Here is a 14,110-nt window from a genome sequence, read left to right on the forward strand (position 1 = left end):
TAACAGATCTATTTTATTTATTTGTTTGATTCTAAATTTCCCAACGGTCAAAGCTCTCTGGGCAGTTTACAGTTGCACATAAAATACAGTATAATTACAATCTGCAATAACAAAAGTAAAGCATTATAAACATTATTCTACTGTATTTAAAAGCCACATTGAAAACCAAGTACAAACAAGTAGCACAAATAAGACATGTATTCCATATAATAAAACATGCTCCTGCACTGATGCAGTTGATGATAATATGCAGTTATATTATGTAGCTGCATCTATTAATGTGGTAATAAAAGTAAAGGGAATCAAATATGCCATAAATTTCAATTTTCTTCAACATACATTTAAAATACTGTATTATTTTTGTTCTTACCTTGTATTTGCTTCTTGTTCACAGCATTATCAGCTTTGTGCCTTTTCTAAAAGAGAAATGTATACATGTTAAACTACTGTAATTAAATACCAAAATATGTAAGAAAGTATGAGATAATAATCTACTAAGGAATTTATGTTGGGATGAGGGTCCATGCACATTGGCTCTTTAGCAGCCATACAACCATTTGATTATATCCCTATGGCCACAGAAATAGAAGCTCCATATCCTGTATCACTGCCCAGATCAGACTGTCTTGATTCCTAATGCAACCATGAAAATCTGACAAGGGTAGCTTCAGATCATAAAAAAGATTTTGGCCTGGACCTAAAATAAATAAAGCATCAGCACCAGGAGCACCTCTTTTGGGAACAGGTTCCAAAGCTGGGATACTACTGCAGAAAAGAACCTTCTTCGCATAGCCACTCTTCTGACTGCCTTCAAAGAGGGCTCCTAAAGAAGAATCTCAGAGGAAGTTTTTAAAGCTCAGTCAGGTATATGTGGAAGGAGATGCTCCTTCATATATCCAGGCCCTAAACTGTTTAAATTAAAGTCAAAGTTAACACTTTAAATTGGGCCCAAGCTTCAACTGGTAGCCAGTGCGGATGGTAAAAGACTGGCATTATATGTTTGTGCCTGCCAGTCCCTATAAATAGCCTGGCTGCTCTATTTTGTACCAACTGAAGTATCTGGACAATCTTCAGGGGTAGCTCAATGTATATTGTGTTACAATAGTCCAACAAAGTTATCAGAGCATGGGCCACTGTTGCTAGACTCTGCTCATGCAGGTCAGGATATAGTTGGTGGATCAGCTGAAGTTGGTGGAAAGCATTCCTCACCACAGCGGTCACCTGGAATGCCAGAAATAATGCTGGGTCAAGGAATACTTCCAAACTATACACCCTGTGCAACCCTCTCCATAACAGGACAGATATCACTTACCAGGTAGCTGAACCACCTACCAACAGAACCTCCATCTTATCTGGATTAAGTCTCAATTTAATGGCCCTCATCCAGACCATCACACCAGAAAGTCACTGCCTCACCCAGATTTTCACTAACAGAGAAAGAGAGGTAGCTGGCATAGTTCTTTCCAAGTCAGCTTCACAGGAACAGGACAGGGGCCCAACTGTCAGATTCCCAGGAGTGAGATCACAGGACCTCAGTGCTGAGACTCTGAAGAATCCCATGGCCCCCTCAAGATGATTTTGGGAGGCCACAGGTTTCCAACCTAATTCATAAATTAAACTAAATGCCAACTGAAAGAAAGTTATTTTCAACACAGGCAGTTTACACATTTGGCTGAGAGTTATCAAGTAATGAACATGAATGTGTGAAGTGACCTACATAACTTACAGCTGAATATTCATGAGCTGCTGCTCCTATTTAAAAGTAATGTGAGGCAATTACCCAGGCATAGGAACATTCAATGGCAATTTTTTAAAATGTGTAACAGAACAATCCTAAATGTGATGGGAATGAGAGAGAGAAATGGTGGAATTGTTTCTTAAACTGATTTCACTTAAGCTTATACTTGAACTCCATTTGGGAGCAAGTCCAATATAATTTAAACAATATATGTTACTTGACCATAAGGCACTAGCGGTCAATGGCATGTGGAAAACATTTTATTTAATACTTACAACATCTTCTATAATTTCTTTAACTGCTGCTACTACTAAAATAAATAAGAGAGGAACCAAGGTTGTATAACGTCCTGTTGGTGAAACATCTGGAATTTGCTAAGGGAAAAAAAGAACATTTAGACTTTAGAATTTAAAATGTTGCCTCTGGACTTCTTTCCCATACAGTAAGCACAGAAACTTCAGTAATATTCCATTTTCTTAGACACATTTCATTTTATCTTTAAATATCAGTATCTTAATAAAAATATAAAAAATCCTCAGTGTAAAACAAGGAGTTCCAGTTAAATTTCCTCTGAAATTCTACCGTATCAACAATTAGAATTAGAAGACAATATGGCACATCAGGGCACTTAAAGCAATTTTACCTATGACATATAACAAAAGCTATTAAATATGTATTTACCTAATTTAACTTACCTGAAGCAATGCAATGAAAAGAAAAAATGCATTAGCAGCTCTTCTGAACTGGGAATAAAGGAACCTTGGCAGGAATGTGATGAAATTGTATTTTGCAGTGCTGAGAAACAAGAGATAAGAACAGTGTAGGTTAAGAGCGGCAGGTTGCTTATGTGCAATAGTCATTCTTCATGTGGTTATCTCTGCATTCAAAAATATGGGCTCTACACCTGTGTGAAGCTTGTTGCCAGGAAGATCCAATGGCTATGAGCATTTTGGTGTGAACCTCTACTCCCCCTTGGCATCCATAGAAAAGGGAGAAGCTCCCACATTTCCCTCAATTCCAAACTGAGGTGGCCTTGGGACTGAGGGAAGGATTGGCAGGACTGACCTCATATTCAGTTAAGCAGTACAGTAAGGGAAAGAACAGACAGGCACATAAGCACAAACTATTGAGTCATTCATTGCACTCAGAGTCGGGTAGGGGGATGGACTGTGTGAATGCACAGGTGACCACTTGAAGAATGACAGTTACTGGAAAGCAACCTGGCTTTCTTTTCATGGCCTCTGTGCATCACACATATGGACAACTGGCAAGCTTACCCATTCCTGGATGGCTGGTGTCATCATTGGAGTATTGATAAGAGGACTCTCCTGAATGTACGGTCAGCCCAGGAGTGAACATCAAGTCCTTGGTGAAGGTGAATAGTGTTGACCAGGTTGCTGCTTTGCACATATCTTGTGGAGGGACAATTGCATGCAATACTGAAGTCACCCCCATTTGAGTTGAGCATGCTTTTGGCAGCATTCTTAGTTGCAGGCCTGACAATTTGTAGGCCAATGAAATTGTCTATACCACTCAGACTGAAACTCTGTGGTGAAAAGGGCTGCTCCTCTGCCTTGTCTCCATAATAAAACAGTCTGGGGGGTTCCACAAAAAGATTCCATTCTGGAGCAATAGAATGCCAGCACTCTATGTGGAACCAGTATATGCAGCATAGATTCCACTGTGTTGGATGAATATGGGGGAAAAGTTGGCAAAAAAATGTCCTTGTTCAAATAAAAAGAGGAGGAAGGAATGATCTGGATGCAATACCACCGTGTCCCAGTAGAAGGCAAAGTATGGAGGATCTATTTACAGGGCATAGAGCTCGCTTGAGCATCACCACCAGAAATGCCACCTTCCATGAAAGATGAAGATCAATCATTGCCAGGGGGTCAAACAGTGTCCTCATTAAATCTTGCAAGATGATGGACAAGCTCCAAAATGGCATCAGCAATTGTGTAAGTGGGACACTGTTCTTTAGGCCCTTTTGGAAGTGCCTATTCGTTAGATGAAGAAAAAAAAGTCAACAAACATCATGTCATGGAAGGAGGAAATGGCCACTAGGTGAACTCCAATAGACAATGCCATCAATCTGTGCTGAAGCAGCATGACCAAGTAGAGGAGGATCTGTTCAGTTGTACAGCTCTTGTGATTGAAGACTTGGGAGTCAGCAAAGACGGAAAAGGCTTTTCACTTCACTGTATGTGATTTCCTGGTCACTGAAGTTAAGGCTATTTCTAGGGTGGAATGCAATCACTGGTGGATAGATGACTGTGAGTCCCCTGGGGATGGATCCTCTGTGCTGTTAGATGGAGGGTGCTGATGTTCCAGTGTAGGATCCTCCCCTGCTCCTGTAAGATCAGGTCAGTATCAGCAGGAGAGAGAGTCAGTTCTTCTCAGACATATCTAAGTTCATTAGGTCCCATGAATTTCGGATAGTTGCAGGTGCAACAGAGGTATTCCACCCCCTCTCCCCGAACTTGGAAACATCCTGTTAAACACATTTGCTCTTAAAGGTTTCTGTCCAAACACTTGGACTTGAGGGGCTTGGGTTGTATGCCCGTGTCTGTAGATAGTGGAGGAACAAACCTGGAGTTTGCTAAACAACATGCCTGCTGTTTCCTTGCTCTGTCCTCTCAGGTTAACTCCATCCAATGGTGTTCCTTGCAAGGTGGGCCACTTTCACTTAAAGCTGGCCCTCTCATTCTATGCATTTGCGATCATGCAGAGCAGCTAACATTTTACCTCAAAGCAACTTACAATACTCCATTGTTTTGTGCTTGGATTGGATAGCTAAACCCAATCCTCAAATTTCCTGGGAGGACTGTGTTGTGGGTTTTCCTTCTACCTTTTGCTTTCCACATTGTATTTCTCCTCCCAAACTCATGCTGTCTTGGCTCCATTCTGCAGGATCCCACCTTGACCTGTGTCCTCTACCTCTTCCATTCTTCATCTTCATTTCCAATATTTTGGGGGTGTTTTTGTGGAGCACCTGCCTCCCTCACAGTTCCTGTGACTGTGGCATGGACTTGATCAGCAATGTGGCACAGAGCTGGGGGTAGTTTGTTCCTGGAGTGTGTAAAACTCTTGAAGCAAAGTAGTTGGGTGGGATCTTGGTGGAGACGGTGTTCAAAGTAACAATGTCAGCTTGACAAAATGCCCTTACCCCACAGATAGTACACTGGCCTGTAACCAGAGCAATAGGAGCCCCACAACTCATAGAAAACCCTATAGGGTTGTTGAGCCCACGAGACCAACCTTTTGTCCTAGTCTAAGACTGAGGAGTGAAAGCGTTCACTGCAGTCATCAATACCAAGCAGTTCTGGAGGACACTGAGCTGCAGAAGCTACAGCTAGTGCCCCTGAAACTATGGCTGATGAAGGAAGATGAGAAAGAGGAGAATCTCAGATCTCCCCCTCCACCACCAAGGCCAAGATGGATTCCAGCACTGGAGCCAATACAATACTGTCTTCCATGGTTGTTTCCAAGGTGTTTGGTACCAGCCAAGAGTTAGTAGGGGCAAAGAGTCTGGTGCTGCTCAGACTTGTTCATGAAGGAGTCCTTCAGACTTCGTTTCTTTGGCCTTCTTGGCCAACTTTTTTGACTTTCACCACCTTCTCAGGAGCCAGAGGAGGTGATGGCTGCTACAGATGCCCGAAGTGTCAACCATGTGGAAGGCCTTGTTCCAAAGCTGCACATGGAGTGTTTATGGGCTTGTTTCCTAAATGCCTGGCTACAGGGACATTGGTCCACAACCTTCCCTTTGCATAGGCATAGAAGACATAGTGAGTGCCCATCAATTCGGGGAAGCTTATCTCCGCACCACCACATATGTCTGCAGAATGGTGCCTTTGTTGCCATCAGAGAAGCAAGGAAGGGAGGAAAAAAAATTGGGAAGAAGGTGGATCAGGGAGGGAAAAATAAAGAGGCCTTTTTTCCTCCAAATGGATGTCAGAAAGGGAGTGGTTAAAGAAAAAGTCACAGGGGATCTGAGGAAAAAAAGGTAAGAGAGAGAAAGACACTAAGAAAGATTACTAAAAGTAGAAGATAGAGAAAAACATGAAGAAAAACATTAAGAGAAAAAGAACTTCCTAAAGATGTTCAAAGAACTATGGGAAATGGCAGGGGCACTTTCCTTTTATATGATTCCCAGGGTTGGGAAGGGATTTTTGCCAAAACACACTTAGCTATTGAATCCTCCAGGCAACAGGCTTCACTCAGGGGCAGAGCCCATTTGTGTGATGAAGAAACCACATAGAAGAATATACTATCTTATCATATATTATCTTATCATAAAAATCTTATCATACCCTGCATTCAAATTTGAGTAAATGAAGTATTTATGTCTGAAAAACTTCTTTGTTAATTCAGTTAGCTGTAACTGCTTAGATATTTTATGATATCAACCAATATAAATATTATGATCCTTTGCACATTGATACCTTTTAATATAATTTAAAGCAGTATTCCAAAGCTAGAATACTCAACTAGTAGGGGTACCAAAACAATATCTAAAGCACACAAACCAGTTTGTTTGTAACTATTTTGTCAAATGCTGTAGGAAGAATTAATGCATATGTATAACAACTACAGAATGCCAGTCAAAATCTGTTTCAATAAACTGCCCTTACCAATTCCGTATCTGTAGATTCTGAGTACCTGGACCTATATTTTCTTGCAAGCTTTCAAAATCTACTAATGTGGAATGCATGCCCTAACCTTTTTAAGGGAATTGGAGCTTAACAGTTCATCTTTCAAAAAGTGTATGGGGGAACAGTCTGACCTTTCTTCAAACCCACAGAGGCTTGAGACAAACAAGAAAAGTCCCCCCACCATGAAGAAAAAAATGGGAAAACATGAAAGGAGAAAAATCTATTCAAGAAAGGAGTGCTGTTTAAAAACAACAACAACCTTAATCTCAGAAAGAGGGTGCTGTTCACAAAAGACAGCCTCTTTCAGTAAATGCTCCCTTGTGCCTTCGCTTTCAATGGATGGCTCACTTCTACAAGCCAGCCATTAAAAGCAAGATGAAAGAAAAGGAACAATCTGCATAGGGGGCAGTAGAAACCCTGTGCACAATGGGTAGGCACAATGGATACAAGTAAAAAAAGAATCTTTCTGCACCCATGTGTGCATGTAAAAAAAAAAAAGAAAAGAAAATGGTAGGCAAACATGGGCATCCCCTCTAAGGTGCCTCAGGGAATTTGAAGGGATGGCTCAAGTCTGTTCCTTAAGGGGATAGTGAAAGCCTTCTCTGCAGATGGCCTTTGCCATCTTGGAAAGAAAAAAATTAAAGAAGCAACCATGGTGAGCCAAAATCATTTTGTCATCATTACTGCCACAGAGAAGACTCATTCCTTTCCACAGTATCCTCTGGGATACCACCTTGCTCTTCATCAAACACAACACCAAAACTGTTTTGGGAACACAGACCTAGCTGAGTTGTACTTTGATGCCAGCCAATTATTCAGTCCATTTCACTGTCTTCACAAAAAATACCCATTTATTTAATACTGAAATTTACTAGAAACACAAAAATAAAGTTTGGTGAGGCAATTTATTTATCTTAAAGGAAAATTGTGATAACAATCAGGGAAGATGCCCACAAACATTTTTAGGACTTTAACATGGCGATGCTAGGCATACCAGATAAATGCAATTTATTTATTTATTTATTTATTTATTTATTAAAAGCTTTTGTATGATGTCCTATTATACAAGATCTCAAGATGGCTTACAATATTTAAAAGGACAATTAAAACAACAATTTCAATAATAAAACAGAACAAAACAATAAACCAAACAGAGCAACTAAACTTAAAAACTATTAGAGTTTAAAATACTGTTTAAATAAAAAGGTTTTGGCCTGGCACCGAAAAGAGTATAAACTTGGCGCCAGGTGTACATCTCTGGGGAGTACATTCCAGAGTCTGGGCGCCACAGCAGAGAAGGCCCTACTCCGAGTTGATGACCTTTTTACCTCTCCTAGAGAGGGTTCACGGAGTAGGGCTTCTCCCATAGATCTTAAGGGGTGTGAGGGCATATAAGGAAGGAGACATTCCTTCAGGAAATTAGGAAATGTTGAGTAGTGGTTCCTTTAATTAAAAAAAGATCAAGACATGTCAACCAACAAATGTCAAACTCAACGTTTTTACAATCGTGCCTAAAAATGTTCAACATTCAGAAATTTCAAAATGTAACACAAATGTTCTTTCAGACCTTAAGGTTTAATGCCCACTACTGAACAATGCAAAACTCTTTTCACAAATCCACAAGAAGAGAGAATTAGTTGCTTCCTTGAATACTTAATTCCTGCCATACTTTGCTTGCTATAGGACATTACTTTCCTAATTTTCACATTGTAAAAATTAAGTATAAGAATATATTGAAGGAATATATAAATTAGTTATAAAAAGTTAGTTATAAATACCTGACATGATTGTTACAAAATTTAGAGAATTGCGGTTGATTGATAAAAATAGTTCTCACTTCCTCCTGATCAGCAAGCGATGTCTTCTCTGAAACATCATCTGTCTTCTCATATCCTGTAAAATATGAGAATAAAATACCTTGGCTCATGAACTTAATCTGTTCCACGACTCTGGTCATGACCCAAATTGGTCGTGAGCCAAGTCAAATTTCCCCATAAGGTTCAATGTAAATAAGGTTCTGTAACCATTTTTTAAAATCACAAAAATGTGAAACAAAGTGAAAAGAGCAACAAAGTGACAAAGAGCAGCAAAGACTGTGCCATCTCCCCCCAGACCACGACCACACCCGTCTTCCCTGCATGAGTGCGACTGCATTCGCGACCATCTCCCCAAGCCCCCGAGCACGATTGTGGTCATCTCCTCCCTGAGCACGACCGCGATCACGCCCGTCTTCCCTACATGAGTGCGACTGTGGCCATCTCCCCACCCCCCAGCACGATCGCAGCCAACCCCCCCCCCCCCCCCCCCCCCCCCCACCCCCCCCCCCCCCCGAACACGACCATGATTGCAGCCATGCAGGGAAGACAGGCGCAATTGCAATTGTCACCCGATGCAGAGTTCACAACCTGAGGCAATATTTTTCTGAAATTTCTGTTCGTGACCCGATTTGGTTGTGAACTGAGGCGTTCGTCAACCAATATACCACTGTATTAAGAAAACAGAAACCATGAGAGTATGGAATTAACTTTTCTGTTAAAGATGAAGAAACTGAAATTGTGAAAAAAATTATATACCTTGGCTCAGTCATTAATTCAGAGACTGTAGCCAAGAAATTTAAAGACTGAAAATTGGAGGGGCAGCAATGAGGGAACTGGAAAAGATCATCAAGTGGTGATTTTTCTTCCTGATAGGAAGAAAATTGATATATTTAAAACATGGTGCTATAATACTTTGGCCTAACAGAAAGATGAACAAATGGGTCCTTGATCAAGCCAGAGCTTTCCCTAGAAGCAAAACTGACAAAGTTAAGGCTGTTGTAGTTTGGGCACATTGTGAAAAGGCAGAACATCCTAGAGAAGACAATTATGTCAGGGAAAGTCAAATGCTGAAGAAGAAAAAGAAGACCAAATATGCTATGGATTAACTCCATAAATAAAGCCACAGACTGGAATTTACAAGAGCTGAACTGGGCTGTCCTGAATAGGATAATCTGGAGAACTTTCATTCATAAGGTCACCATAAGTCAGAGATGACTTGAAGGCACATAACAACAACAAACTTTTGTGGGCTTATTTACAAGGCTATTTTATTCAGAAGGAATATAAGCTGCTGGCTTCCCAAGATGTTTCTTAGACACAGACTGAACTGCCCTTGTACAGCATATGCAAGCATGCCTGTCTGCTTGTCTTCAGAATGCCAGGCTTAACACTAATTGAAGCAGTCCCAAACCATATTTACTTTTTAACGATCCATAACTTATGTGGAATGAAAAGCATTCAGCCTGCATTCAATAAATATCTGTTCTAATCCAGACATTTACTATGCATATATATACTTCAAGTTCTTGCTTCCACAAAGGCTGTGTCATTTATTTCAAAGAAATGAACAGCTGCACTTGTCTATTCCTTTATATATGGAGACCTCTTCTTCTAATGATCAATTCAGATATGCATGTGTGCATGAATCTACATGTGTATGCATTTGGAATTGCCTGCTGCGCTATAAAATAGAGACAGGATTTGCTTTTATTTCAAAATAAGCACACATAGGGAGAAAAATCTGGCTTAGTGCTTCTGTCTTATCACTCTACACTCACTACACTAATTTACTTCTCAACTTTAGTGCCAAAAGCAAGTCAGTATGGAGGAAATCTACTTAAAGAACCAAGTACAGTGATATAAGGTGGAGAGGCAGGTTTCACTGCAATTTGCCTTGCACTCAATTTGATCTAAAAACAAGCCCACCCACCAGTGCATTATAACTGACAAAGCATATCTGGCTAAAGACGTTGTGCATACACAAAGGCTTCTGTGCATATTAATGAGATACATTATAACATGGTTGTTAGGAGGAACATTGGAATAAAGGAAAACTAAAGGTATACAAATTATAGTAGCATGGGACAATACACCTGGGCATAACAGACAAAGGCTTATGCACCACAGCACAGAAAGCAGCTCTAACCGTGTCCCATAATAGTCTTCCAAAAATGTAGGAAGAAAGCTCAAGTATAAAGCACATGGACTTCCATGTCTATATGCTAATGCCTGGAATATGAGAAATGAACAGCATGAACTTGAACTATTAATACAGGACAGTGAATATGACCTGATACGTTTAACTGAAACTTGGACAGGAATTCAACAACTGAAGGATACAACCAGTGCTTTTTTTGTAAGAAAAATGGTGCCGGAACTCATGAAATTATTTACCTTTCGCAGGTAGTCAATCACTGTATACACACTCACACACGTCAGTTGCGTAACGAAACATAATGGTTGCCACACGCAGTAAGCACTCAGCGCGCGACCACACGACCAATCACAAGCCGAGCAGCACCACAAGCCGAGCAGCATCACAACCAGCACAGACAAAGTACGCATGCATCAGACTCGACACACAAGCAGCCTGCATGCACCGTTTTAATGATTTTGCCGCCGACCTGCTATGCTCGACAAGGTGATTCAAATCCATGTGGACCAAACATAAAATTTTCAAAAGTTACTTTTAAAACTTGGAAAATCTGTTGAAAAAAGGTGCCGGGAATTCCTGTGCGTTCTATGACAAAAAAAGCACTGGATACAACCTATTCTAAAAGAACAGAAAGAACAGAAAGCTGGAGTCACACTATAGTACATACCTCTGCACAGAAATACAGTAGAACAAGATTAGTACCCCAGTTGAGAGCATATAGATTAATATAAATGGAGTAAGGGATAAAAAGAACACAGTGGTTGGAGACTATTACCAACCAGTCAAGGGGAATATGAGGATGAAACTTTTGAAAAGCAAACTCCCAGTGTTTCAAAGAGGCATGATGTCATTATGGGGATCTTCAATTTCTCTGATATCTGTTGGGAGACAAATTCTGCCAAACACAGCTTCTCCAAGAGATTCCTAACATGTGTTGCTGATACCTTTCTTCAACAAAGAGTGGAGGAAGGAAGGAAGGAAGGAAGGAAGCTACCCTTGACCTGATACTATCCAACAGGGAAGACCTAGTGGAAAATGTGGCAGTTACTGGAACTCTGGGTGAAAGTGACCATCCCATACTTACCCTTATATACTTAATTTTAAATTAAGCAAAAGTCAAATATAGACAAACATGTGTCCTAGATTTTAGGAAAGCCAATTTAATAAGTTCAGAATAATGATAAGTAAAGTCTCATGGCAAATGACTCTAATAAGAAAATGAGTCCAAGATGGATGGAAAAAAATTAAAAAGGAAATTCTAAAGGCACAATTACAAACAATTTGAACAATGAAAAGGGTTAGAAGAAAAGCAGAAGATACCCATGCGGTGTCACAAAGAGCTTAAGAGATGATCTCAAAAAAGAAAGAAAAAAGAAAAAAAGAAAAAGAAAAAAAAAGACATGTATAGGAAGTGGAAGAAGGCCACGCTACAACAGAAGAATACATGTAGGTAGCATGGAATTTCAGGGATGACATCACGAAGGCTAAAGCTAGGAATGAACTGAGGCTAATGAAGAATGCTAGGCGCAAAAAAGAAAGTCTTCTTCAGCTATGTCCAAAGTAAAAGAGAGAGGAAAGAAATGGGGGTGGGGGAGGTTCAACTACTCAATGTGGATGGCAAAAAAACCCCCCAACAAAACAAAACAAAACCAAAACAGTACCAGACAACAACAAAAAGGCAGAAGTACTCAATTCCTACTTTGACTCAGTCTTTTCCTGAAAGATCTATGACCTTCCTGATGAGAAGTACAAGCTGAAGGAGCAGAATGGCAGCTCAAGATAGGCAGATAAATGGTCAAGAACAATCTAACTGGGCTGAACAAGTTCAAACACCCAGGTCCCAATGAACTTAATCTTAGAGTAATAAAGAAGCTGGTGGAAGAATGCTCAAAACCACTATTTATTATTTTTGAGAAAGCATGGAGGGCAGGGGAAGTGCTAGATGACTGCAGAGGGGCTAATGTTGTCCCTATCCTCAAGAAAGGCAAAAAAGAACTTGGAAACTATAAACCAGTCAGTCTGACATCAATCCCTGGGAAAATTCTGGAGCAGATTATAAAGCAGTCAATCTGCAAACACCTTGAAAAAAAATGCAATGATTACTAGAAGCCAACATGGATTCCTCAAAAATAAATCCTGCCAGACTAAGCTGCTTTCATTTTTTGATTAGGTAACCTCCCTGATGGACTGTGGAAATGCTGTACACATAATCTATCTTGACTTTAGCAAAGCTTTTTGACAAAGTGCCCCATGATATCCTGATTAGCAAACTAATAAAGAAGTTGACTAGATGAAACAACTATCAGATTGAACCACAGCTGGCTACAGAATTGGATTCAAAAAGTGCTCATCAATGGCACCTTCTCAAACTGGGGAGAGCTAGCAAGTGAGGTACCACATGATTCAGTCCTGGGCCCAGTGCTCTTCAATATTCATATTAAGGATTTGGATGAGGAAGTGCAGAGGACAATTATCAGATTTACAGATGATACAAAACTGAGTGGGATAACTAATATGCTGGAAGACAGAAGATTCAAGGTGATCTTGACAGATTGGAGAGCTGGGCTGGTAGCAACAGAATGACATTTAATAGGGACAAAAGTCAAGGTGTGCACCTAGGAAAAAGAAACTAAATGCATTGTTACAAGATGGGGGATACACTCAATAATACTGCAAGTGAGAAAGATCTTGGAATTGTTGCATATCACAAGCTGAATATAAGCCAACAATGTGATGAGGCTGCAAAAAGGGTATATGCTATTTTAGGCTGCATGAATAGAAGTATCGCTTCCAATTCAGGTGAAGTACTAGTTCTTTACTCAGCACTGGCTAGACTTCATCTGGAGTACATTTAAGAAAGATGCAGAAAAGCTGGAAAGGGTTCACCTGAAGGCGACAAAGATGATCCAGGGACTGGAAGCAAAGTCCTATAAGGAGAGATTTAAAGAACTGACCATGTTTAGCCTTGAGAAGTCTGAGAGGAGATAAGATAGTACTCCTCAAGTATTTGAAAAGTTCTCACAAAGAGAAAGGGCAGGATCTCTTCTCAATCATCCCAGAGTGCAGGACACAGAATAATGGACTCAAGTTGCAGGAAGCTAGATTCTAGCTAGATGTCAGGGGAAAAAAATCCTCACTGTTACAGCAGGTGGGAATGGAACCAATTACCTAGGGAGATTGTGGGCTTTCCCACACTAGAGGCATTCAAGATACAACTGGACAGCCATCTGAGAGGGATGGTTTAACTTGGAGTTATGTACTGAGCAGGGGGTTGAACCTGACGGCCCTCTGGCCCCTTCTAACTCTACTATTCTATGATTCTATGGTTCTGACTTAGGAAATGTCCAGATCATGATGTTATGAATAAATGACACTTTTCATATATTTAATAAAACCAGATGAAATCTAAATATTTGGATTTTCAAAAATGACTTAAAATTGGCAAGAATACAGTGCTAGCAACAAGACCTCCAAATGGTTTGCTGGATTATATATAAGTCTAGCAATTTTCAGGCTTTTTTTATAAAAATGCAAAAGGAAAATGCATGTTAAATTTTAAATAATTTGTGGTGTTCCCAGCAATACTTACTCCATCAGGATACACTTTTAGCTAATGTTCTTCCAAGTTCTCTGCAACTATATAACTGTCTATTATTATTGAACAGTTACAGTTTATAAAGTCAGAGTCACCTACACCAGAATTCACAAACAAACTCTTAAGAAGTGAGAAATCTATCCAATTACTTTG

At 40.1% G+C, this 14,110-nt stretch overlaps 1 protein-coding gene across 3 annotated transcripts in view; it reads right to left on the minus strand.

Moving 5' to 3' along the window:
• ATP8A1 (ATPase phospholipid transporting 8A1) overlaps positions 1-14,110 on the minus strand; it is a 99,878-nt gene that overhangs the window by 77,948 nt on the left and 7,820 nt on the right. For 2 of the 3 annotated variants that reach the window (XM_044417876.1, XM_044417875.1), the window contains exons 2-5: positions 8,169-8,283; positions 2,434-2,533; positions 2,014-2,112; positions 371-416 (exon numbers count right to left, since the gene is read on the minus strand). In XM_044417876.1, coding sequence (XP_044273811.1) covers positions 371-416; positions 2,014-2,112; positions 2,434-2,533; positions 8,169-8,283 — 360 coding nt within the window. Of the gene's footprint in view, positions 1-370; positions 417-2,013; positions 2,113-2,433; positions 2,534-8,168; positions 8,284-14,110 lie in introns of those variants that run through there. The other variant, XM_044417877.1, reaches the window with a different exon arrangement.

This window comes from Varanus komodoensis, unplaced genomic scaffold (genome assembly GCF_004798865.1).
Source record: "Varanus komodoensis strain SLA01 unplaced genomic scaffold, ASM479886v1 scaffold9, whole genome shotgun sequence".
Lineage (NCBI taxonomy): Eukaryota > Metazoa > Chordata > Lepidosauria > Squamata > Varanidae > Varanus > Varanus komodoensis.